General features: G+C 41.9%; 1 protein-coding gene across 1 annotated transcript in view; it reads right to left on the bottom strand.

Moving 5' to 3' along the window:
• ARHGAP6 (Rho GTPase activating protein 6) overlaps nucleotides 1-13,849 on the bottom strand; it is a 423,350-nt gene extending 409,501 nt beyond the window's left edge. The window contains exon 1 of the mRNA XM_016211638.2: nucleotides 13,271-13,849. Coding sequence (XP_016067124.2) covers nucleotides 13,271-13,849 — 579 coding nt within the window. The remainder of the gene's footprint in view (nucleotides 1-13,270) is intronic.
• Between the last annotated feature and the right edge of the window lie 12,618 nt (nucleotides 13,850-26,467).

Here is a 26,467-nt window from a genome sequence, read left to right as displayed (position 1 = left end):
CTAGCCATTTAGAGAAAGTGGCAACTTGAAGGACCACCGAGGCACCAGGCATGTAAGTGAAGACATCTTGAACTTACCAGGCATCCCAGACATCCCCTGAAAGCAGCCAAGTAAATGAGCCCAGCTGAGGCCACGTGGAGCAGAACTTCCTAGCTGAGCCCTGATCTAATTCCTGAAACACAGAATCATGCCACTAAGCTTGCATGGCACTGATGGGGGTGGGAGTGTTATGCGGTAACAGATAACTAAAACAGAGGTGGATCATCCTGAGAGGCATTCTATATGTTTTCCAGTGGTCCTTGTGGAACCTTGGTCATCCCTTTGTCCACAGCTGTGACACAACCTTACAATGGCATTTCATTTTCTCTTCACTCCTGCTTCCTTGGGTCACCTCCAAAAGAAACTGTACTCATCCGAGTCAGTCTTTAGAGGAACTCAAACTAAGACACAGAGTTTTTATTTCTCCTACATTTTTTCCTGGAGTTTTAAAAACTTATATTTTCATAAAAGCAATTGATCTATATTGCTCCAATTATATATGGTACTAACCAACCATTCATTTTTATTTCTAAAGCAAAATACTATGAACTTAAAAGTTCTGTGTATAAATATATATACGGAGAAAATTACACTAATAGATTGTGATCTAAAACTCTGCAAGAAATCTTTCCAAATAAAAAAGTTAACCTTTCTGCATTGCAAAAATATTACACAGAAACATTTAATTAATGACTTAGAGGGAATTTCTGTAGGTATACCAAGGTAATTTTCTTCTTGACCACTGAACTTTCTTATCCAATGAACTTAAAAAATAGCTTTACTTTTCAAGAACAGATTTAGATTTGAATGAATCTTTACATAAGCTACATCTACCATATCTTTATATAAATTATAAATGATACCTTATGAGGAGGCTAAAACACATAATGGGATTTTAAGCATTTCCTATAAAAGGGATAGTTCTAGATGAAGAAAGGCAAACTAGACAATCATGACCCATTGACTCTTCTACATCTAACTCCCCTCAGGGAGAACCAAAACTCAGAATAATATTGCAAAGAGAAATAAACTATTTCGCTTTTCTAAAACTTGTAACTCTGAATAACCTATTTCATCTAAAAAAAAACAAAAAACAAAAAACCCTGAACAAGAGCATAAATATTTTATCATTTTCATAACACTTTACTGGTCTTAAACATTGTGTTCTCAGTTATATGAGAAAAGGTAATATATTTCCAATTTAATCATAAATTAAAAGATTAAAATATTGCCATTGCAGCAGAATGACAATATATTTGCTGAGTTCATGACTCTGAGCTTCTGAAGTTAGTCTGGGACTCATACCACACTTCTTGACTTTCAATTCTGCTTACCATCTCCATATCGCCTTTCACGTTTATTTTCTTGGCATTTTGACAAACACCTTCTAACAACACCACTTATTTACAATATATTAACATGAGAATCTAGATTCAATATGCCTCTTTGGGGGTTTGCTGGAAAATCCAGAGCAATACTCTATGATGTAATATGAAAACTGCACCTGTCTTTGAGCTCCCATATGAATCATGAAAGGAAGAAACCTGACGCATTAGATTGGCAGTGAGAACTCGGAGACAGTGAGTTCTAATCCTCAATTTCTATAAGTAGTTTACAAGATATCTTCAGGTCAGTAGTCTAACTTTAAACTCTTCCTCAATTCTAGTTTGATATATTCACAATGCTTATCTGCCAAGGAGAAAATATGACCAATCTTTGTGTTGACGCTCAGGAAGAAAGCTAAGTCAACCCGCACTTATTCACCAACAATGTTGACACAATATTGGTAACTATCTGTATGACCAGAGTGGCAAAATTCGTTGTAGCATGATAAAAGTACCAGGGAGGCTGGTTTTTGACACATTTCCAGGAAAAATTCCACGCCTATTATAAATCTAAAGGCAGAACTGCGAAGGTCTCCATTTGTGGGGGCTGAGCATAGACCAGGGATGTTGTAGATAGGATTTAAGTATGGCATGTAGTCCAGACTAGATAGAAGACTTTTAAGAACTTTTCCCTCCTAATGTTCTATTTTGTTCATAGAATGCTGAAGTCAGTCTAGAAATGTTCATGGGAGTTGGAGTTAGATTTTGAGCAAAAAAGCATCTGAGTGTAGATAGTATTGTTCAATTTAGTGATGTTACCTGTTACCTTGGAAAGATGTTAATAAGATGAACCATGAAAAACAGTCAGCTTGATCTGACATGATAGTAGGAAGTGAGAAGAACGCCAGGCTTGAAGTGGGAAATCACACTGCCATTTATCTAGAGAATCAGGGCTAGACTGGGAGCTATCCACTTTCTAACATTCTAAGTACCCTACAAACAAAAAGTGTCTGCTGCAATGAAGTTACTGTGATTAGTGTGTGGAAATAAAGGCTACCTCTTGGCCTGCTGGCAGGTCTTTGGTTACACCAAATCCACAGTGCAAGTCTTGCAGATTCCTGTGTTCCAAGTTACTAGGCCAAAATGCCTGGGGTGACAGCCTGATGTTTCAATGCCTATCATGAAAAGTATGCCTTACTTAACAGCTTGCAAAATAGATTTCCAATTGCCTTCTGCTGTTGTTCAACTCAGCTGGTCTACTCATTCACTTGGTTATCACCTAAGCCCTCTTCAACTGCCATGGTGGAAAGACCAAGGTTCCTGTCACACACCATAGGTGCAGAATAAACATTTTTAACTAAAGTAATACTTTAATCCCAGTCCTACCTTTGTTGCCTCCTAGCTATGTGATCTGGGCAAGTCTACTTCATTTAACCTTGCTTCTCTCCTTAGCATATGTTAATACTTCCTAAGTGCTGGGCACTTTCCAAGTTCAGTCATGCACTGCTTAACAATAAGGATACATTCTGAGAAATGTGTTGTTAGGTGATAACATCACAGAGTGCACTTATACAAACCTAGATGGTATAGCCTACTAGACCCCTAGGATTTTTGGTATAGCCTATTGCTCCTAGGCTACAAACCTGAACTGAATACTGTAGGCAACTGTAACACAATGCTAAGTATCTGTTTATCTAAACATATCTAAATACTAAGACATTAAGATGGCCACAATGTCACTAGGTGATAAATTTTTTCAGCTCATTATAATCTTATGGGATCACCAATGTATATGCAGTCAATTGTTGACTGAAATACTACTATGTGGCACATGACTGTAATTAAGTCATGAAATACAAAAACTCTTTCAGGTAGGCACTTTAATTATCCCTATTTGACAGATGAGGAAACTGAAGCATAAATATGCTTTGTAACTTCTTCAAGGTTGTAGGGCAGAGCTGGGATTTGAACCCAGGCAGTCTGGATCAGAGTCCAGCTCTAACCGATTCACTTCAGTTCCTCTCCAACTAAACCTGGCTACCTCTTAATCAGAGTCTCAGTATCCTCATCTACAAAATGAAGGTTGATACTATCACCCCGAATGATTGTTGTAATAACATTCTCACCAGCCGGGCATGTGAGTTTCACTTTCTCTACATCATTGCCAACACCTGTTATCTTTTTTATCATAGCCATCCTAGTGGGTATGAAGTGGTATCTCATTGTGGTTTTGATTTGCATTTCCCTAATAAGTAATGAAAATATTATTCTTTACCAGCTAACAAAATAACTAATTTCATTTTCTCACTCATTACATTCTACTTTTTTTACCCTATTGAAACATATAGTTGCAGTAATAGTCTTGCTCCCTTTATTATAAGCAATGGCTCAGAGAGGATGTAGTAAACCGTAGAATAAGATGTCACACCCCAAAGATGTGTCTCTGACACTTGGAGAATCATTGTCAGAACACAGATTCCCTCAGTCATTGACTGGATTCTGATATGAAACACACTTTCCCTTATGAAGCCACCAGATTGGAAGAATAGCAATTCTATTATGGAAAAATGAGCTCACATTTCTGTAAATCCTGAATGTGTCATGAAATATACCATAATCAAAGTTTATTTATTTGAAGGTGGCATCTGGTTGAGCCATAAAGTAGAAATGAAGCTTTCTCACATATATGTGGGACCAGGTGATCAAAAGCCGAGTGAGAAGGAGAGAGAAAAATATCTGCAGGGAACCTTTACATCAAATCATAAAACCCATATCATGACACTCAAGGCCCAGACAGACATTGTTGGCCATCTTTCCACTCCCATTCTCTGTTCCAGGTGGATTTCTCTAAATCCTATGGGGATACATTCCAAGACCTCTAGTAGATGCCTAAAATCACATATAGTACTGAGCCCTATATATACTATGTTTTTTCATATATATATATATATATATACACATATATATATATGTATATATATATATATATATACACCTATGATAAAGTTTAATTTCTAAATTAGGCACAGTGAGAGATTAATAGCAATAACTAAGATAAAATGGAACAATTATAACAACATACTGTAATAAAAGTTATGTGAATCTTGTCTCTCAGCAAACTAGAATGAATTTCTTTTTTCTTCTTCACAATTTCACAGACAGAAGATTCATTCTCACCATAAATCTCAGCAATCACAGCATATGATTTTTTTCCCTTTCCTAATTAAGCCAAGAACTTTCACCTTTTCACTTAGAGGAAGCACTTTCTGGCTTCTCTTTGGCATGTCCAAATTTCCAGCATCACTACCCTTATGTTTTGGGGCCATTATTAAGTAAAATACTGGTGACTTGAACACAACAAGCACTGTGATACCAAGACAGTGGATCTGATAACCAAGATAGCTACTAAGTGACTAGGGGGCAGGGAGCGTCTACAGCGTGGATGCGCTGGGCAAAGGGATAAGTCACATCCCAAGCAGGATGGAGCAGAATTTCATCACACTACTCAGAATGGCATGCAATTCAAAATTAATGAATTTCATATTTCTGGAAATTTGCATTTAATATTTTCGAACTGTGGTAGACTGCAGATAAGTGAAACCATGGAAAGTGAAACCACAGATGAGGGAGGACTACTGTACTGTGTTGCCTCTTAACAACAGGCTGCTTCTTCTGGCTGGAGTGCTACATCCCGTCTTTTTGTTTGACCAAATCCTTCTCATCCACTGGTTTCAGCTGAGACATCCTAGGCCTCCTTAGTCCTTATATCAGTTTCCTATGGCTGCTGTAACAAACCACCACAATGTTGCGGCTTAAGACAACACATGTACTCATTTCTAGCTTAGGAGGTTAGAAGTCTCACTGGGCTAGGACCAAGATGTCAGCTTCATAACTGTATTCCTTCTGCAAGTTCTAGGGGAGAATCCACTTCCTTGCGTTTTCCAGCTTCCAGAGGCTGCCCCATTCCTTGGCCAATGACTCCTCCCATTTTCAAAGCCAGCAGTGTAGCATTTTCAAAATTTCTCTCTCTCTCTCTCTCTCTCTCTCTCTCCTCCCCCCCTCTCATTCTATCCTCATATCTCCTCTAACTCTGACCCTCTTGTCCCCCTCTTATAAGGACCCTTGTGATTACATTGGCTCATCCAGATATTCCATGATAATCTCTTCATTTCAAGATCCTTAATTTAATCACATCTGCAAAGTCCCTGTTGCAAGTAAGCTAGCATATCTATGGTTCTGGGGATTAGGACATGGACACCTTTTGGAGGCCATTATTCAGTCTACCAGAGTCTTCTTTTCATATTGCCACAGCATTCTGAACAAGTCCAAGGATTTATTTATTTATTTGAAAATACTGCTTTCATAAAAGGGTAAGCACCTTGTGGGGCCCTGTGTGATTGTTCCACATACATCCCCAGTGTCAAGGGCATGGCTGGCACTCAACAAATATTTCATGACTGCCCAGCTGAGTGGCCAGTTTGGCTTCACTGGATCAGAGTTCCTGGGGGAAGGGGAGGAGGTAGACTAAGATTATATTGTAAAGGGCTTTGAAATAATGGGCTAAGCAGTTTGTATTTCATTCTGTACACCCTGAGCACCAGCAGAGGTTTTGGCTCATGGAGTTAACATGATTACAATTATGTGTTTGGAGTAAAAGGTCAATAAGCCAGATGGAGAGGGAGAAACTAAAGGCAGGGTGACCAAGCAGGAGGCCATAGCAATTGAGAACCCAAACTAGGCAGTGGCAATAAGAAGGAACAGCTGGAGAGAGATGGAAGAACTGGGACACACTCCACTTCAAATCCTTTCTAGAACAGAGCAAATGAGAAGTAAGCACAAGAGGATTTGCTAATTTATTCGAGAAGACCAGAAGAAAAAAAATGGGGAAACTGGAGACATCTCCAGCCATCTCTCATAAAACTAAGCAGGCGGGAAGATGGTGACACCAACCACAATAAGAAGTATAGAAAATGAAATGTGCTCAGAGGAAGGGGGTGCTGATCTATTCTGCTTCAAACATGTAGGATATGAGGAGTCCAGCAGGCATTGTGAGCAGATGTCTTGCAGAAAATCAGAAATAAATATCAAGAGCTCATGTGCAAACCCTGGCCAGTGTGGCTCAGTTGGATGGAACAACGTCCTGTGTGCTGAAAGGTCACAGGTTAGATTCCTGGTCAGGGCACATACCCAGGTTGTGGGTTCAATCCCCAGTCAAGGTGCCTACAGGAGGCAACTGGAGGCAACCAATCTATGTTTCTCTCTCACATTGAAGTTTCTCTCTTTCTCTCTCTCTCTCTCTCTCTCTCTCTCTCTCTCCCCCTCTCCCTTCTCTCTCTAAAAAAAAAAAAAAAAAAAAATTAAAAAAAGAGTTCATGTACAAGATCACAGCTAGACACAGAGTTAGGAGTGTCCCTGAGAGGGGTAATGGCTGAAGTCAGAAAAGTGAATGAGATCACCAAGGAAGAATGATTTAAAGGAAAAAAATGTAGAACCATGGGGATGGGTGGAAAAAGACAAGCACAGAGACAGAAGAGCATGAAGGAGATGATAGGTATGGAAAAGCAAGTAGTAAGGAAGGAACTGAGGCTTCTCTGTGTGTAGTGGGGAAAGGAGGCCAGAGGGGGAGGGGGTAACAGTGCCAGCAGTTCTGCCCAGATGTCCACCAAAGGAGGTCTATGAAAAGTCTTGGAATTTGGGTACCTTCAAGAGAATTATTTCATTAAGTAATAGGAATAGAGAAGAGAATGCCAAGGTTTAAGGTGCAACTGGTCGCTTACTTTTTTTTCCAGAAGTTTGGCAGTTTATATTGAGAGTCAAGAAAGATTTCAGGGTGGTTCTGCCCTCAGCATGTTGTCTGAGTTTGAGTTTGAGTTTGACCTTTTTAGTCCCTCTCTTTAACTATAAAATAAGGAGGCTGCAGCTAGATGATACCCAAGGTCCTTTCTGAGTCTAAAATTGGCTCTTTCTAGCCCTTGAATGCCAAAATTCCGGTGAAAGCTCAATTCCAAAGCATCTGAGAAGTTGTCTTCACATTATTCTCTATTTAAGTTAAAATTTTCCTTAGAAACAAATTCTAGCAGAGATATTCCAAAAGAGAGCAAATGAAAGTTAAATAACTATTTTCCTAATTTATAATTCTTATGGTATTATGCTGATTTCAGACATAATTCCCAATAAAATGCCCTTTGTCAATTTCCACTATAAAGCTGTGTTATTCTAATTACTTCCTCTTTGGTGACATGGGCAAGCCTCTCTTTTTAATCACAATATTCCTCTCTGCTTATTTTTTAAATTTTAATTCCAGTTTCCATCATTATATATATTTGCCATTCAATTCTTCCCTATACATATATTTAGACACCCATATTGTTTCCTATCTTCAATACCTTTTGATAAGGCTTTTTTTTTTTCCAGATTCAGAGCCTTGGTTGATATATACAAAAAAAGAAGAACAAAATGACAAAGAGTAAAGACAGAAGTGTGAGAGAAAATGACTGGGAAGCAAAACCTAGAATTAAGTTTATTATATAAAGTAACATATTATTCATGTTTTCTCAACCTTGGCACTATTGAAATTTTGAGCAGGATAATTATTTGTTGTGAGGACTGTCCTGTGCACTGTAGGATAATTAGCAGCATGCCTGGCCTCTACACACCAGATGTCAGTAGCACCCCCCTATCCCAGCTCTGGCAATAAAAAATGGCACCAGGTATTGCCAAATGTGCCCAGGATGCCAACTTGCCCCCAGTTGAGAACACCTGGTCTATAGAGACCAACCTATTAGAAGTAGTTCAACAGTACAAGAAAACAATTTGCTAAAATGGAAAGATAAGAAATACAGAAGTATTATGTTTATATGCTAACTCCCATTTGTTTATAGGATCTTTGGCATGGTATCCCCATGCTCACTTCATTTGAGTATCTACCCTCCCCCTCGTTTCACTCTATTAATACATGCTCCCCACCCCCAGACACCAGAGTGATGTCTCTAAAACCATATCGGATCATGTTACACCCTTGTGCTTAAAAAATCAATTTCCCCCATTCTCTACCACAGGGTTTCTCAGCCTGCGCACTCTTGACATTGAGGGCCAGGTGACTCTGTTGCGGGGCTGTCCTATCCATTGTAGAGTGCTTAGCAGCATCACTGGTCTCTAGCCACTATATGCCAATAGAACCTCTCCTGTAGTAGGTGAAATAATGTTCCACCAAAGATATCCACACCCTAATCACTGGAACCTGTGAATATGTTAAATTACATGACAAAGGAAAATTAAAGTTGTAGATGGAATTGAAGGTAGCTAATCAGCTGATCTTAAAATAATGAGATTATCTTGGCTTATTCAGGTGAGCCCAATGTTATCACAAGAGTCCTTAAGAGAACCTGAGGGAGAAATGACTGAAAGAAAGTCAAAGAGATGCAACATGGCTGACTTTAAAGATGAAGAAAGTGGGGGACTGGAAAAGCAAAAGATACAGATCCTAGAGCCTTCAGAAGGAACACAGCCCCACCAACACCTTGACTTCAGCCCAGAGAACCATTTTGGGCTTCTGTCCCCAGAAACATAAGATAATAAATTTGTGTTGCTCTAAGCCACTACATTTGGGGTAATTTGCTACAGCAGCAATAGAAAACCAATACATCACCATCCCTACCTGTGACAACCAAAACTGTCTTTAGTCATTTCTAAATGTGCCCCGGGGACAAACTTGCTTCTAGTTTGAGAACCACTGCTCTGCAAAATGTACAGTCCAAATTCCTGAGATGTGCAGAGTGGGTTCTTCATAATTAATGCTACCCAACCTGTTGTACTAGTATCTAACACAGAGAAAGATACAGCCTATGCTCCAGGCACACCAACTAACTTCAAAAACACTCTACATGTTTCACCTCTCTGCAGATTTGATGCCAAGAGGTGCCTTGAAGGATAGGCAATGTACTTTGGCCCTCCTGACATTTTTATCCATGCCCATAGTTATTATCTTCTGAATACATGTTCAATTTCTGGTTTTATTAGCTAATTACATAAAAATCCACGTGGTTGCTATATATATTAAACTGCAGGTGCCCTAACCTCCTCCTCCAAACAAATCATTGCTCCTAAGCCCCTCTAAATCCTCTCCTTGGAAACTCTGGCATCACTAACACCTCTGTGCCTTTATACATCTACTGTTTTCTCCTTCATCAAGGAATCACTTCCCTTCTTATAAATGGCAGTCATCCTTAAAATCAAGTTCAAGTGTTCTCTATGCAGTAAAGGTTTCCAAAGACTCCACAAAGCGTGGTGAACCATCACACCACCATCCCCCACCCCTGTCCCTCATTATGTTGTGTTGTGATCCTTCTGCACTGTACTTATTGGTTGATTCATCCATCCTTTTCAGTAGACTCTAAGAGCTGACACCATATTTCAGCCTCTCTGCACTCCTGGTAGCTAGAGAAATGCTTGTGCTCAAGAAGTGCTTGTGGCATGAATGAAGAAGTCATGGATAGAGAAAAATCAAATTAATTATGGGTTAGCAAAGCTGGAAAGCTGCAGATCAGCTATGAGCATAATCCCAGCTCTGATCCACGAGAATCAGAAGAACCCGAGTTGGAATGAGGCCTTGTCCTTGATCAGAATCAAGGACAAAGCTTGGCTGCTAAGAACACAAGTTGAGAAGCATGTGCCAATTATATCACCATGCACCATTTATCCTTTTGTCTTCTCCCTTTTTCTACTCAATAGATATTGTACCCAGCATGTCCATGAATCAGATTTTGTTAAAGCAATCCTGAAATACATAGTGAGGAAATATTAACAGTCACAGATGACTTTGACTAACACCTCCGAGTTTATGGCCATAATATGGTCATTTGTGAGCTTTGAGTGAGCACAAGTCAGAGAGCTGCAGGCATTTATGAGAGTCTTGGGAGCAGTAGCCACTGTAAGAACATTAAGTTTAAAACCAGAGGATCTGCTGAAAGAACTAAATAGAAATGGATGTGATCCATCTCTGGCTAAACTGAATAAAGGTAAAGTCTCAAGTTTTCCTATGAATTCAATGGAAGAGAAACATAAAAGTGAAACAAATGCTAAGAGGTCCACCAAGAGAGACCCACATAGTTTTAGAACTGGATGAAGGCCCCAGGGAAGCTTTATGCCAACTGAAAGCACTTCTGTAGGCACTCCCTAGATGGCCAGAATGGGGTGCTTCATTCAACTCACTGGTGCAGTGATTCTCAATTGGGACAATTTTGACACCTAGGTTAAGGTCTCTGGACATTTTTCATTGTCACACCGGTGGGGATGGGTGCTAGTGGGTAGAGGCCCAGGAGATGCTGCTAAACATCCTACAATGCACAGGACAGCCCCAGCACAAAGAATCATTTGGCCACAAGTGTCAAAGGGGCAGAGGCTGAGAAACCTTGAGCCAGAGCAACCAGGAAAAGCACAAGAATCAAATCTGTATGAACAAAATTTTCCCACCAAAGGCCATAAGTAACCCTGCAAGGTGCTCATTTGCTGGACTTTTAACATCATTAGTAAAGATTCTCTTTTAGGACGAAGGACACAGCTTGCTTGCACATGAGAAGGACAAGCAGTGCTCAATAAGATGAATTTCCTTCGTTTTTGAGAGGGTTCCAGGGCGTTAAACCTTTGAAAGGTAATCCAGGCCATTAAATTCCAGACCCAGGGGTTACGTTAGGATATCTGGGCCTCTACTAAACAAAACCAGCCTTGGATCTTCATGCCAGGATTCTATCCAATCACTCCATGTCTGCCTCAAGAATAAAGGGATTTTACTTACACACACTTGCGCACACACACACACGAACATTCTATGAGAAAATTTTGTTCTTTTGCTAGATGGCTTTGTATTTAGTTATTTTTCATTTTTAAACTTTGCTTTTTATATGTTATATTTTATAATGAAATTTGAAAATACAAGTTATCTAAGCTTAATATATTTTATTCTTTTATTCTTTATTTTTATTGCTGACACTATTACAGATGCCCCCATTTACTACGTACTTAGTTTTAACCATTGCAAAGAGGTGAAAATCATAATAGATGAGTTTGCAGACTGCCCAAATGCTGCACAGAGCAGTTAGAAGCCACCAGTATTGCTGGAGTTCAGATATTGTCCACTGATTATGAGATTTAATAACCAAGAAGATAATTTTTAACTAGTCGTAACCATCTACAATAGAATGCCTTTTAGTCATAACAGTTACAAACAGCTTCTATATATTTATATTATATTATATTATATTATATTATATTATATTATATTATATTATATTATATTATATTATATTATATTATATTATATTATAATTATATTATATTATATTATATGTATGGTTGCTAAGAAAAACTGGGACATTCTTAATGATGCAATTAAGTTTAAACATGAATGTCAGTGGCTATCTAATCCAAGAATTTGGCTTGATTTTGCATTTCTCTCAACTCCAACAGATTAATCTGATAATGTGTGCTTCTAATATAGAGTGGGAATCCAGCCCCTTCTAGAGACCAAGAGAAATTCAAAATTTAGATTTTTGACAGATCTTTCTAATGCTGAGTTCTCTGGTTTGGAGAAAATTTCTTGCTGTTTGACTTGACTTTTCTTTCTACTGCCTGTCTTCCTCAAGAAAATGGGCAGAACAATCAACAATGTTTGTTAGTTTCTGAATCCATACTCCACACCCAATAGCAGCAATTACTTTGACACAGTAACTAATATTTTACTAGTATGTGATGCTAATATCTCTGATAAACACTGCTGATTTTTCTAAGGTGATCTAGTAAAAGCCAAAATCTCATAGTTACGTTAACAGAACAAGGTATGATCTTGGATGTTATTTTCAAACTGTTTTTCTTGGTTCTGTTTCCTTTATTTATTCTAAATCTCCAGCAATTACATGGTATTGCATTTCATTTCTGTAATTCTAACTGTACCTTAAAATGTTTAATTACAACTGATGGAATCTCCCCTCCTTTATGGAAACAGATCTAAGGCAAATCTATAGAGTTTGTGGACTGAGGTAGGAATTGCTCATTTTAAAAACAACTATTATTTATCTAGTAAAAAACATGCTGCTTTCGAAGTACTCATCAACCACAGTTTCCCAACAGCTGTGTTTTCTATCCTTCCTAACCAGAGTACACATTTTAAAAGTACCAAATAGCTCCCTCTGAGTTCCTTATTTATTAATGATTCCTGATTCACATATATTTCACTAATGAAATAAGTGAAATAAGGACAACTGTTCATTGTCCTTAAGTAGAATTTGGGCACGTTTCCATGATTTTTCTCAGCCTTTACCAGAGATTTTTCCCCATAAACTAACATTCCATACCATTTCCTAAACTAGTACTCCACACCATAGAGTTCTGAAATTAGACCTTTAGGGAGAAGAAAATATTGAAACTAGAAAATTCTAGTAGTTTCTCCCCCCTGCCAGCCAAACACACAGAACTATATACATATACTATCAACACCACCCTCCAGAACAATGTTCCTGAGTTCTTTGTAGAACAACCAGGTGTTAGGCATATTTCATCTAACCCTTACAAACCGCTTAAAACTAGATCATCTGAGTTCCTAAAAATATCAATTTATGGTAAAGGGATAAGACAACCCTTTGAAATGGCCTGCAGCGCAAACAGGACAGCAAAACACCATGTCTTCCTCCAGCTCCCACCACTGCTCCAAGTGGAGCCAAGAAGCCCTAACAAGACACACACGTGTGGCCCCTAGGGACGGCCCGTTTCCAGGAACCATTCGCCAGCCGAAGAGGAACAGCCACACCATGGAAAACCCTCGATGGGTCCCTGGCTCTGAAAATGTGACGAAATTAAAGAAATGCCCAGGTGTCAGTCCTTGGGCCACGAGGGCCCTCGGCACCAGACCCTACCTCGGACTTCCACACGACGTACGGGTGCCCGTGGCTGTTGGGTGGGGACTGGAACTTTCTCTGCTGGAGCCACCTCCTGGGAGAAGCGAAGATGCTGTTGGAGCCTCCCCCGGAGGAGCAGAGGATGGCGCTGCGGCCACTGCCCGGCCCAGCCAGGGCTGAAGGCAGGTCCCAGACCATGCTCTTCTTGAGGCCGGTGCGACTCAAGGGAACCTCATAGTCAAAGTGGAAGCTGCCCGAGGGCGACTTCTCCTGTGGGGTGCTTGGGGTGGAGAAGGATGCGCAGAGGGGTCTAGGAGGTGGGAGTCGGTTGGCCCGGGGGTGTGGGCCGCGGGGAGAGGACGCCGAGCGGTGTCCGGGGCCCTCGACCGGGGGCAGTGGGGAGCAGAGGCGGCCTCCGGTGGCCCCTGGCGAGCAGCCCTCCGCGCCTGCCTCGCCCCCGCAGCGTCCGATCAGGGCCGGGTCTAGGCTGCGGGTCTGGCGCAGCTTCCTCTTGGAGAAGCCCTGGGCTGAGGCGGAGCCGCCGGACGCCGGCGAGGAGCAGGAGAAGACACTGTGGAGCAGACTTTGCGCAGACATCTCGGCAGGACTGTGCCGGAGGGCCACCCTCTTCCCGCTCTCGGAATGCTGGCGATTTGGGGCGCGGAAAGGAAGGGGGCTCAGGCGACGCTGCCAGGCTCGGAGGGTGCTGGAGGGCAGTGCCAGGCTCACGTGCCACCAGCGCACTACAAGTGCTCCGGTGGGGGCAGAAGCAGATCCATCACCAGCCTTCTAGGAAAAGGGTCGGGGGGCCTACTGCGGCGGCTAGAACCTTCCCCTGGAGCCGAAGTTGCCAAAGGGGTATGGAAGGGGAAGAGGAAGGTCAGGCGCTCGCTGGGTTCCCGGTTCCAGCCCGCCAGCGCCACTCTCCTTCCCCGCAGAGGAAGGAGACTCCGGGCTCCTGCTCCCTGGCTCTGGGCAGCCTCGAAGTCTCCAGCAAGCTCCTCCTCGCACCCTGAGCACTGTAGCGAGAAACTGGGGAGAAGGCCTCCTGGGCGTGCGCCCAGGGCGCGTCGATGCTCCCAGGACAGCGAGAGGGACTTCAGCGATGGAGCTGGGTGCCCGGGCTCCACCGCCGGGACACAGCAGCCGTCTCCGGGGGCCCCTGAAGCTGCGTGTCTAGCCTCCACTTGGCTGCTGCGCCCACTCCTCCAACTTGTTAGGCGCAAGGAATTCTCCAAGCTCCAGGTTCAGCAGGGTGCCAGTCTTGCCACAAAGTGGGGACGAGCCCGCTTCGCCCAGGGCCTTCCAAGGACTGAGTGGCTACGATGGGAGAGAATTCCTGGCAGTGCGCAGGGAGCTAAGGAGAGAATCCCAGGGGCGGGTACCCATGCTCCGCTCGGCGGGACTCTTGATATTAGCAGCCCAGCCTTGGGCTCAGGGCAGGCGCGGAGATGTCCCCGCACACACGCTCAGGATAGAGACAGCGGGAAGGGGCAGCCAGGACCGTAGCGCGGGAGGGAAGCCAGGTCTGGAGCTGAGGCGGAGTCAGGAGCGGAGAAAGCAAAACCTGGAGTTTTCCAGGCACCCAACCTGGGAGCCGCCCCTGATACCTGGTCTCCTGGGGAGAAGGCCGTGGGGACGGAAGTGCGGACCTTCTCCCTCGTCTCCCCTCCCCCAGATGGAGGGGGCGCCAGCTCCACTCACGTTTCTGGAAAGGAAAGGAAGTGTCAGATTGCACCCCACCCACTGGTGTCAGATGCGCAGCCCAGGACGGTTGCTCCGAAGTTGAAGTTAAATGTCCTGCCTTCCTCACCCCCCATCCCTGCTTGTTTTTGTTTTTTAAGACAGAAAGGATAGAGATTCCGTTCAAATTGGGCTGGAGATGGGACCTACTACGTGCTGGGGGGCGGGATCCCCGCTGGGAAAATGTGCTCCAGGAGGAGGGGTAAGTGAGGCCGGGCGGGGTCCGGCGCCTACAGGCGCGGGGCAGGCGCTGGGCGCAGCGTCAGCCCATAGGCTATGGAGACCGGCGCTCTCAAAGCGATGGGTCTCTTGTTCGGCTCTGGGGCGCCTCTGGGCGCTGCACGCCACGGCCACATTCCTAGGAGGCTGGAAACTGCTGGCGATGTCAGCATGAAAATGTTCCCTGCTTGGAAACCAGACTGGGAGCAGCTTCTCCCGCTGCTGTCCCTCCCCTGGAATCTGTAAAGCACAAAGCCTCGCCTGCCTCTCAACGGGCTTTTTGACGTTTTGCAACGCATCTTACAGCCATCTCATTAGGGGGGAGCAGAGGTAATGCTGGAAATGCCAGCGTACTTTACATAACTGTCTTCGTGTGTCCCTTTACCACTTCAGGGTGAAGAGAATTTTACACAAATGTAAAGGCGACTTTCCTTTACCATTTCTTTTATTAAAGAAAAGATTACAGTGAACTTATAGATACAGGTATTTGACACAACATTTGCTCTGTTGTGTATATATCAGAATTGCCTAAATTTGATTTTGAAAGACTTCTTTTATTCCCTACAATATTTTCTCCGGGGGGGGGGGGGGAGGATCTCTGATGTACTTTTTTATTTTTATTTTTTGTAAATGCTGCGGGACAGGCTGCACCCAGGGGGTTCCTTCCAGTAACTTTATGAACTATCTGCTGCCTGAAGACTGAATGAGATACACATTTTCCATTACACCACTATCCATCTCATCTCACCCTGAAACTTCAGTATTTTCAGTGGCTGACGATTAGGTGTGCTATGGAGAGGCACGGCATTTAAAATCTCTTACTTCCTTGCCTGACTACACACACTAAGTTACATTTGGGGAATTACTGTTTGCTTTCTTCTCTCCTCAAACAGGTCATGTTAGAACTAAAAGAGGGCGGGGCTTGCCTGCCCTTCTCTTAGTTAACAATATCTTGTAACTTGTCACTAGTAATGAAAGCACTTAATGTCTCTACCATTTGGATACCATTGCATGGAATTGGTTATGCCTCATTGGATTTTGGCATTTAGGGTAGATGGTTAATGAAGTCACACTTCATAGAATCACTTATAACTCAAGGTGGTTGAGCAATGTAACTTAGGGTTCATATACATTCTGTTTCTCTAAGCCCATATGATGACCAAGAGGTTGAAAATGCAACCCTGCCATAACTATGTGGGGCTAATAAGAATGCCCTCTAGGCATGAATTCACACATTCTTGGTCATGGATGTTGGAGAGCCAATGAGCAAAGGGACAGTTCTGTTGGCACTTGGTGGATGGAGCAGACACATCCAGTTCATTCATCATCTTGTTTCCAAGGGGTCCTGACCCTCCATCAGCCTGGGGCTTGCCTCACAGTTGGAAACAATGAATAAATTGTTTTAAATATTCATAAAATTAAGCTCAGGCTCCTTTTTAAAAACCCAGTGCTTTTAAAACACAGGGGGAAAATGTAATGGTCCTTCTGGAAAGGATTTTATAAGAAAATAATTTGGATTTTTAAATGACATTTTAAAAACTATTTTGATTTCCAACCAGATTGCTACTAGGTTTATTTTGCAGTCATAGTGGTTTATGGTATATTCATTCATTCTTAGTTAGGGCATCCTATTTTCCTCTTGTTTGTTATATAATCCCTTTGCTTGTATAGACCTACTAGCATTGGCCTTTCTGATTAACTGTCATTTTATGGCAAACTTGATTAAGGAAGATCTGGGTTTCATTTACCAATTTCAAAAATGGCTAGTGCTGTTCCACTGATCCCCAAAATCTTTCTTATACTTCATCAGCCTGCTTAAGAATCAATGTAATTGGTAGTATAGAAATACCAAATGATTTGGAATATATATACGTAAAAATCAGGTCTCTGCCTGGCCGGGTGTAGCTCAGTGGTTGAGCGTCGACCTGGGATCCAGGCAATCGGGGTTCGATTCCTGCTTGGGGCACATGCCCAGGTTGCAGGCTTGATCCCCAGTAGGGCGCGTGCAGGAGGCGGCCGATCAATGACTTTCTCATCATTGATGTTTCTCTCCTTTCCTCTCTCTGAAATCAATAAAGATATATATTTTTTTAAAAATCAGGTCTCTAGGACTTTGCTCTTTGTTAGGGCATTAGCTATTGAAAACTAGTGTCCATATTTGTTTATTTTTTTTCTCAGAGCTGAAGTTAATCTAAGTGTTAGAATACATTTTTTTAAAGGACAGAATAATCTGTTTACTATTCATTCCCCATTATAATTATCCTAGAAATTCATGATAAAAAATATTTGCTCCATCTGGTCATGACACAAGAATATTCTAATGTAAGTTCTAGAGTCCTTGGTCTTATATCAAGTTACCCTCTTATCAAGGATCCTAGAAATGCATCAGTTTTATTTCTATTACCTTGAGACACTATTCTACAAACACATACATCTTACTACCAAAGGATATAGTCTGCTAAACCTAACTTTTCCTTTTCTTAACTTTACCCCTTGAAATTTTTCTTATCGCCTGCCAAAATTCCTCTTTCCCCTTGGTGTTAAGACCCCTGAGCTATTTGTAGATTTTTATCATGCCACTTGGGTCTGACTTTGTGGTTTGGCTACACTATAAAGTTCATATTTTGCTTTAAAACCATCATTGTAGATGATCTCCTCTGGATTCCCTCCAGTTGCTTATTTCTTTTCAGTCCTGAGGTCCAATATTTCAGGTTAGGGCATCCTATTTTGCCCTTGTTTGTTACATAATCCCAATGCTCATATAGTTCCAAATCACACTGAACTTCCTGATTGACTGCCATATAATATTTCAGACTTCTATCTGATTGGCTCCCAACTCTTAGTCAGCATCACTGATTTTTGTTTCACCCTGCCTGTGTCTCTCAAACTGATTCTGATCCCTCTGATATAATTTCTACATTCTTAGTGGTATGTGGGGTAAACAGTTCATAGCATCTCATTCTCCCATAGAAGAAATCAAGGGTTCTGCCTCCAAGTTCCTGAAACATGGAAAGAGGAACATGATTTTAATCTGCGTTAGGTGGAATACATGAGAAATGTGTGGAAAAGTTTTACAGGGCTTAAGAATCCTAATTACATTAAATGGCCAGATTTCCCCATGCCTAAACTACTTCCTGATTGTAAACAAGGAATGTTTTGCAGCTGAAGTAAGAATGATTCTTTAGATGCCTATTCTAGGACCTCCCTGAATGAATGTAATCAACAATTGATAGATGTTAGGAAGGTAAATCTACAGTTGCAGGATAATTCCATATGGGTAAGATTAGTAAAACTCACTTTCTTAAACACCAATCCAGCATTTAGGAACAGTGATCATTTTCAAAGGATGGAAGTTTTGTCATAGTGCTTCTCCAGAGGGTGAATATAATGATTTGCAAGGCACAAGGGTATTTGAGAGCTTGAGTCCTAAGTGGTGCTATGATGTGAGAAGATGAAAGTTTCACTTTCCACCTTAGAGAACAATTTAATATTATAATACCAAAAGAGACATACAGGAAAAAAACTTCATGCCAACACTAAAGGGGAAAGGCACTGAACATGTCTATACTGTTTGCTAAACTGAATTCAGTGTTGTACTCAAGACATCTGTTCAGACAGCTTGGTCCTGACCCTTTAATCATAACAATATAAAAACTACTAACACTTGTTGGAACTTACTGTATAGCAGGCACTAGGCTGGAATCATAGATGCACTAGCCAAATCAATAGTCACACATGCACAAAAGTATAATAGTTAACCCCCAGTTTTACAGACGAAGAAAATCAGACCTAAACCAGTCCCACAGGTTGCCCCCTGGTTAAGTGGAAGAAATAGTATTCAGATCTATGTGATCTAACCTTGACTTCTCACTCTTGCAGGACTAGAATTGCAGATTAAGAAACTGTTCCAGCCTGGCCGGTGTGGTTCAGTGATTCAGCATCGACCTATAATCCAGGAGATTGCAGTTAGCTTCCCAGTTCAGGGCACCTGCCCAGGTTTCAGGCTCAGTCCCCAGCAGGGGGCCTGCAGGAGGCAGACTATCAGTGACTCTCTCTCATCACTGATGTTTCTCTCTCTCTCCCTTTCCCTTCCTCTCTCTCTAAAAATCAATTTTAAATTTTTTTTAAAAAAGAAGCTGATTTGGAAGTGCTTTGGGGCCTTTTCTGAATGGATTTCAATTTGTTAATTTCTTATCTAGCTATGTGACCTTGGGCACATCACAACTCTCATTCTCACTTTCCATCTGCAAAATCATGTTCACTTCAGAAGACAATGAGATGAGTAATGGACCTAATGTATGCAGCATGCTTAGCACAGAACATTCTGGAGGGAATGAGCATAATGATGGGAGTTATTACTATAATCTATACAAAACCTATAATTTTAAAATTACTTTATGAATCCAGATATACTGACTGACCACCACTAATGCGAGTTCACCAGCTCTCACACCCACTCAAACCTTTCTACTTTGTTAATTCTTTGCTTAAAATTATTTGAAAAAGACCCATGGTCAACCTGGTAAATAGTCATAGCTAGGATTTTCACCACTCTCCCCAAGTTTTAGTGAGGTGTTGTCAGTACCAACTAAATAAGAGCAACATGGGCTTTCAAAGAAGGGCATGCATGTTCTTGAGTTAAATGAAAGACAATTTGGGGGTTTCTATATTCAGAAATGGCTGGTACGTTAGCTCAATATTTTAGATCAATTTCACATTGCCAAAAATTAGAACCATGAACCTCTCTTTAAAACAGGCACCCAGTTGAGGTTTTCATATCCATTGAGTTAAGATCAAGATCTGCAACAGAGAGGAAACAAGATGGCAGCACTGGTCACAGCTGCACCCGCAGCCTCCCGCAACCACATCAGAATCACAACTAAAATACAGAACCACCATCACCCAGAGCCTCCTGAGATCCAGCTGAACAGAAGCCCCGCAACCAGGGAGCTGAAGGAGCATTGAGACTGGTAGGAGGGGCGGAGACGCGGGTGGGGCAGGGCGGGGCTGAATCCCCCAGATGCGGCAGGGGGGCCCCCATCTGGTGCCCCGGGTAAACCCGGGAGGGAATCTCAGCGGTGGGGGTTTCCCGGAGGAGGGAAGGCTCCCAGCCACACAGCAGGCCCCCAGCCCAGGGCTCCAGGGCCGGGAAGAAAAGTTCTCACAACTCGGGGCTGTGAAACCAGCTGGGATTGTCCCTGAGGGTCTCGAATGCTGTGGGAGCCCCAGGGTTTCCTCTTAAAGGGCCCGCGCACGGACTCACTCGGACCCACTCCCTCTGAGCCCAGCACCGGGCAGCAGCCTGAAAGGACCTGGGAAACTTGGGGAGAAACTAACTTGCGAGAAATTGGGCGAGAAGTGGAGGGGCAGCTTTCTCCCAGGCAGAAGAGCTGGCAGAGGCCATTGCTCCTTTGGTGGGTCCTCCCCACACACAGCAAACAGTGAGGTGCCATATCTGAATTGCCAGCACCTGACTCACACCTTTGGCCCCTCCCCATGATTCCCGGAGGCCCTGCCCCTCCCCACCTGCAAGCTCATCCAAGCCATTTCCAGGGGCTTTTCTATGCAAGTGGCCTCTCAAGAATCATGCTTAGAACTTTCCTAAAATCTCAGACATGCAACAGCATGCCCCATACATCTTGAGAAGTGGCCCCAGGCCTGGCACTAGCAGCAGCTTCATTGGCTCATAGCTTGGCCTCTCTTGGACAACGCCAAGCCCAGCACAAGGAGCAGCCAACTATGGATTGCTGAGTAGCTCATGCTGGGTGGCCCTGGACAAGGCACTGGCAGAGGCTGACTCTGCACCTCCTGGGAGGATAGTGCACCTGGTGGTCAGACTCGACCATGCTGCATTACAACCCTACCACATCCACGAGTGACACACTCAAGGGGCGCACTTGGTGAAGACCAAAGCTCCACTGAAGTAAATCCTGCTCCATAGGGGTGTCTCCAGCACAGAAGCTCTTTGGCTGTAGCTGCAGCTGGTCCTCAGAGCCAATTGGCCTGGGGGTCATTTCCTCCCAGTGATGCCAACAGCAACCAAAGCTGAACTACAACAGGTCATAGCACACAGCCCACACAGGGGAGCACCTAGAAGGCCCAGCTCAGGTGACTTGGGAGGCTGAGCCACTGGACCCTCCAGGACACCTACTACACAAAGCCACTCTACAAATTCCAGGAGACATAGCAGCTCTACCTAATACATAGAAACAAACACCAGAAAGCAGCCAAAATGCGGAGGCAAAGAAACATGTCAGAAAGGAAAGAACAGAAGAAATCTCTAGAAGAGAAACTAAATGAAATAGAACAAAGCAAGCTAACAGATACAGAGTTCAGAATTTTGGTTATAAGGATGCTCAGCCATATTAGTAAGAGTTTTACGAAAACAACTGAGAAAATCGATGATGTAATAAAGGACCAATTTGAAATGAAGGCTACATGAACTGAAATAAAGAATAATTTACAGGGAATCAACAGTAGAATAGAGGACACAGAATCAAATCAGCAATTTGGAACATGAAGAAACAAAAAACACCCAACCAGAAGAGCAAAAAGAAAAAAGAATCCAGAAATATGAAGATAGCATAAGGAACCTCTGGGACAATTTCAAGCAGCCCAACATTTGTATTATTGGGATGCCAGAAGGAGAAGAAAGAGACCAAGAAATTGAAAACCTATTTGAAAAAATAATGACAGAAAACTTCCCCTACCTGGGGAAAGAAATAGACTTACACGTCCAGGAAGCACAGAGGGTCCCAAACAAGAGGAACCCAAAGAGGCCCACAGCAAGACACATCATCATTAAAATGCCAAAGGTTAAAGACAAAGAGAGAATCTTAAAAGCAGCAGGAGAAAAGCAGTTAGTTACCTACAAGGGAGCCCCCATACGACTGTCAGCTGATTTCTCAACAGAAACTTTGCAGCCCAGAAGGGAGTGGCGAGAAATATTCAAAGTGATGAAAAACATGGAACTACAACCAAGATTACTCTACCCAACAAAGCTATCATTTAGAACTGAAGGTCAGGTAAAGAGCTTCACAGACAAGAAAAAGCTAAAGGAGTTCATCACCAAACCAGCACTACAGGAAATGTTGAAGGGTCTTCTTTAAGAAGAAGCTAATGAACAAAACAATCTGACGAATAGATCTGGAGACATTGATGCAGGCAACAGACGATCATATTTCAGAGGAAAGAGGGAAAGGGGGTGGAGGGTGGGAAGAGATTAACCAAAGAAGTTATAGGCGTATATACATAACCCAGGGACACAGTCAATAATGGGGTGAAGGTCTGGGGAAGGGTTGGGAGCAAGGTGGAGGGCATCAATTGGGGGGGGGGGGGGAAGGGGACACCTGTAATACTTCTAACAATAAAGATAAATTTAAAAAAATAATAATATAAAATAAATTTTAAAATTAAAATAAAAACCTATTTACATGTAAAAATATTAAATAAAATTTGTATACTTTTCTCAAAACAAAGATCTGTAACAATTTTTTATGACATTATATTCAGAAACCTAAATGACTATTTTTATTCATCTTTCCACTTTTTCCCCACTCTGTGTGTCTAATTTCGCTGTCCCTAACTAATCATGATCTTTAGAAAAATAAAAATCAATGCAGAGAAAAAAATTCCTGTTTCTGTGTCAGCATCTGCACTGAATACAAAAAAGCCACTTGCAACACTGTCTATTCTCTCATTTTCTGTGGGAATATTAGCAATATACTCTCTTTTCTAGTGTTTCATTCTTATCTTCTAAAAGTTTGCATAGGCATATTGTTCTACCCTTTCACTTACATGTTTTTTTCTCAAGCTGGTGTGAGTACAGTATTTCTAAATATCAACCCTTGTTTTTAGGGTACCCATTAGTGAGGCATCTGAAAAGCAAGGTTGAATAAAAATCTAAGCCAAGCTGCAGTATGGATGTGCTTAGCACAGTCCCAGGGGCCACTCATGAAACAAACAATTGTTGTTTACCTGCAGCCAGCATTTGAAAGAATATTCCAACATTAAATCCTAAATGCATGACTATCATCACTTTTGTTTCTGGCTTTGAAATTCAAGAGGCTTTTAATAATAATACAAGTTGTCTAACAACCAAATTTAATTTCAGTTTATCAACATTTTTGAATATGCACTTTGTGTTAATGGCATTCCTTCTTTGTTCGTTTCATTTTCTTTGTGGGTGAAGGTGTACTTGGATTCCCAAAGTAAATTCATTTTACCTGAACCTGGTATATGGTTCAGCTGTACTTAGTTACTTAAAGTAGTTTTTAACATCTTCCCATTAGCATATGTTTTAGAACTACTTTTGAGGATGAAGAATTATGAAATAATGTAAACAATTTTTAATATCTTGTTAATTACTCTAAAATTTTCATAATATACATGTTTTTTCAATATTTCTATTTTTTCAAAATAACTAAATAATGTGGATTTTTTTTTCCTCTAAAATTTTCATTTTCCCCCCAGAATCTTCACTCCTCTATATTGAATAGAAACAGGAGGACCTATTTGTCCAACATGTGCTTCTAGTGCCAAGATAGGGCGGGGTATGAAAAGGAAAGGGGAAAAGAAAAACTGGTGCTGTGCCTTGGGGTCTATATTTTTTCTCATCTACTTTATTGAGAAATAATCTCCATGCAATAAACTGTACCAATGAGTTTTGACAGCTATATGTATATATGAAACCACCAGCAGAATTAAGATTCAGGGCACTCCCATCACCTCCTGGAGATGCTTTTATTAATGGTGCATGAACACTGACAACTAGATTTTGCACCATGTGATGGTTGAATTGTGCCTTCAGTCAATATGGAAAGAGAGGGAGAACTAAATAGAGAGCAAAACTTTTTCTTTCTTGGGATGTGTTCATCTGTGTCCCCCCAAAAGATATGTCCAAATCCTAATCCGTGGTACCGGTCAATGTGACCTTATTAGAAAATAGAGTCCTTGCAGATGGAATTAAGTTAATATTAGGTCAGACTGCATTAGTGGATTAGGGTGGTCCTAAATTCAAGTACTGGTGTCTTTAGAAGAGATAGAATGAAATTTGGATAGACACACATACACACATAGATAGGGGGAAAGGCCGTGTGAAAATTGAGGCAGAGAGAAATTGGAGTGATATGTTTACAAACCAAAGAATAGCAAAGATTGCAGGCAACCCCCAGAAGCTAGAAGAGAAGCATGAAATGGATACTCCCTTAGACCCTCCAAAGGGAACCAATCTTCCTGACACCTTGATTTTGGACATCTGGCCTCCTTAATTGTGAGAGAATAAACTTCTATTGTTTTATACTACCCAGTTTGTAGTAATTTGTTACACTTCTTAAGCATAGGATGCCACAGCTTGGCTCTCATCCTTACTAACAATTAAAAAAAAATTTTTTTTTATTGATTTTAGAGAGAAACAGGAAGAAGGAGAGAGAAACATTGATCAGCTGCCTCCTGTATGCCCCCCACTGGGGTTCGAGCTCACAACCTGGGCATGTACCCTGATGGGGAATTGAACCAGCAACCTATTGGTGCATGGGATGACTCTCAACCAACTGAGCTACACCAGCTAGGGCTCTTTTTAACAATTTAATAAAACCAAGAAATTTATCAAAAATCAATCTCACATAATTTAAAAATAAGGAAGGAGAATGGCAAATTAATGCTTGTCAATGTTTCATTTTTAAAAAAAAAGGAGAAGAAAGATCAATTGATTGGACATCTTGTCTAGATACTAAGCACGTTAACATCATTGTCATAGCAGCAGCTTAACTGCAGCTGGGTCCCACACCTGGTTCTAGCTCTCCTTCAGGATGGAGTTCGCTTTTCACCTTGGGAAACTTCTGCCCTTTTGTGCATTTATTTACAGAAAAGTGTTTGGGGCTTGGTTTTGTAATTGATCAATGGCACACAGAAGTGTATCACTGACTCAAGCCAGAAAGAGAAACTCAAATCTGAAGAGCTGTGATACTTTAGTTTACCTATTTTGGTGTTTAATTCATTCTGCATTAAAGGGGCTGAGCACGCAGTGAGATGCAAATAAGTTCAAATGCCAAAACAGGCTCAAGAGAAATGCTTTTGAAAGGACAAATGGGAACTAATCAAACTCCTGAGCAGACTTGGAAAACCAAAGCCCAGTAAGGTTTTCTCTAGATAGAACCTCCAGAGATCCAGTTGAAAAAGCAGAGCTGCTCAAGTTCATAGCTGCATGCCCTTCATTTGTCTCCTGTGCGATTTATTGGGAATTCCTTGGGTATTTTTCACAGTTCACTGCTTTGTGGCATGACACAGATTAGAGACATACCAAAGAACTCCCACCCCCACCCCTTTTAAAGACATACCAATGAAAATAAGGCACTCACGGCTTGTAATAGCAGGTTGTAGAACAGGGAGCTAAACTTAAGAGCTCCCCCCTCAGCCCCATTTTAAACGGAAATGGCTTCATAAAGCAGTGTCATGGAGTTGGCAAATGAAAACTGTCAAAGTTGTTGAAGGTTTAGGAGCAGTGGGGAAAACCCAGGAATAAGAATTGTAGATCTAATTGTTAGTACAGGCTCGGCTACTAACTAGCCCAGTCAACTCACCTTGTGGAAAATAAATCCCTACTCACCTTCCAGGTCTTGGCTTAAATATCACTCTTTTGAGAAGCTCTCATAGACTTCTCCTCCTGCAGCTAAATTGGGTATATGCTATATACTCTCTTACTCTCAGACTTTTCCTTCATGACAGCACTTACCAAAATGATAACTTTATGGCATTCATTAATGCAGTTACATATGTTCAAGTTCTAACATCCCCAAGACTTTATGCTTCATGAAGCAAGTGACATCACTGATTGGTTTCCCCATGCATTCCCAGTGCTGGAACAGCTCATATCACATAAGAATAAGAGCTCAGTCAATAGTCATAAACTAATCTCTCAGCCCCAGTATGCTCAGCTGAATTTTGGCTCTTCAGATCCCTGATGGTTCTCTCCTTCTGTGTCTCAGAGAACTTGGAATTATCCTCAGGCATCAGTGGGAGGCATCTTTATTGATTTGACTTATTGTGGAAGGACTGAAATAAGCAATAATAATATAGATATCTTCTTATCAAAACTACTGATATTTCATTAAATGCATGGCCTTTGAGTTGGATATCCACAAGTTTGAATCCTAGGGGTGTGTGTGTGTGTGTGTGTGTGTGTGTGTGTGTGTGTGTGTGAAAGAGAGAGAGAGAGGAAGGAAGGAAGGAAGGAAGGAAGGAAGGAAGGAAGGA

The sequence above is a fragment of the Miniopterus natalensis genome, chromosome X (assembly GCF_054644295.1).
Source record: "Miniopterus natalensis isolate mMinNat1 chromosome X, mMinNat1.hap1, whole genome shotgun sequence".
In the NCBI taxonomy this organism is placed as follows: Eukaryota; Metazoa; Chordata; class Mammalia; order Chiroptera; family Miniopteridae; genus Miniopterus; species Miniopterus natalensis.
The sequence above is the reverse complement of the archived record's forward strand: the minus strand, read 5'-3'. Positions and strand labels throughout refer to the sequence as shown.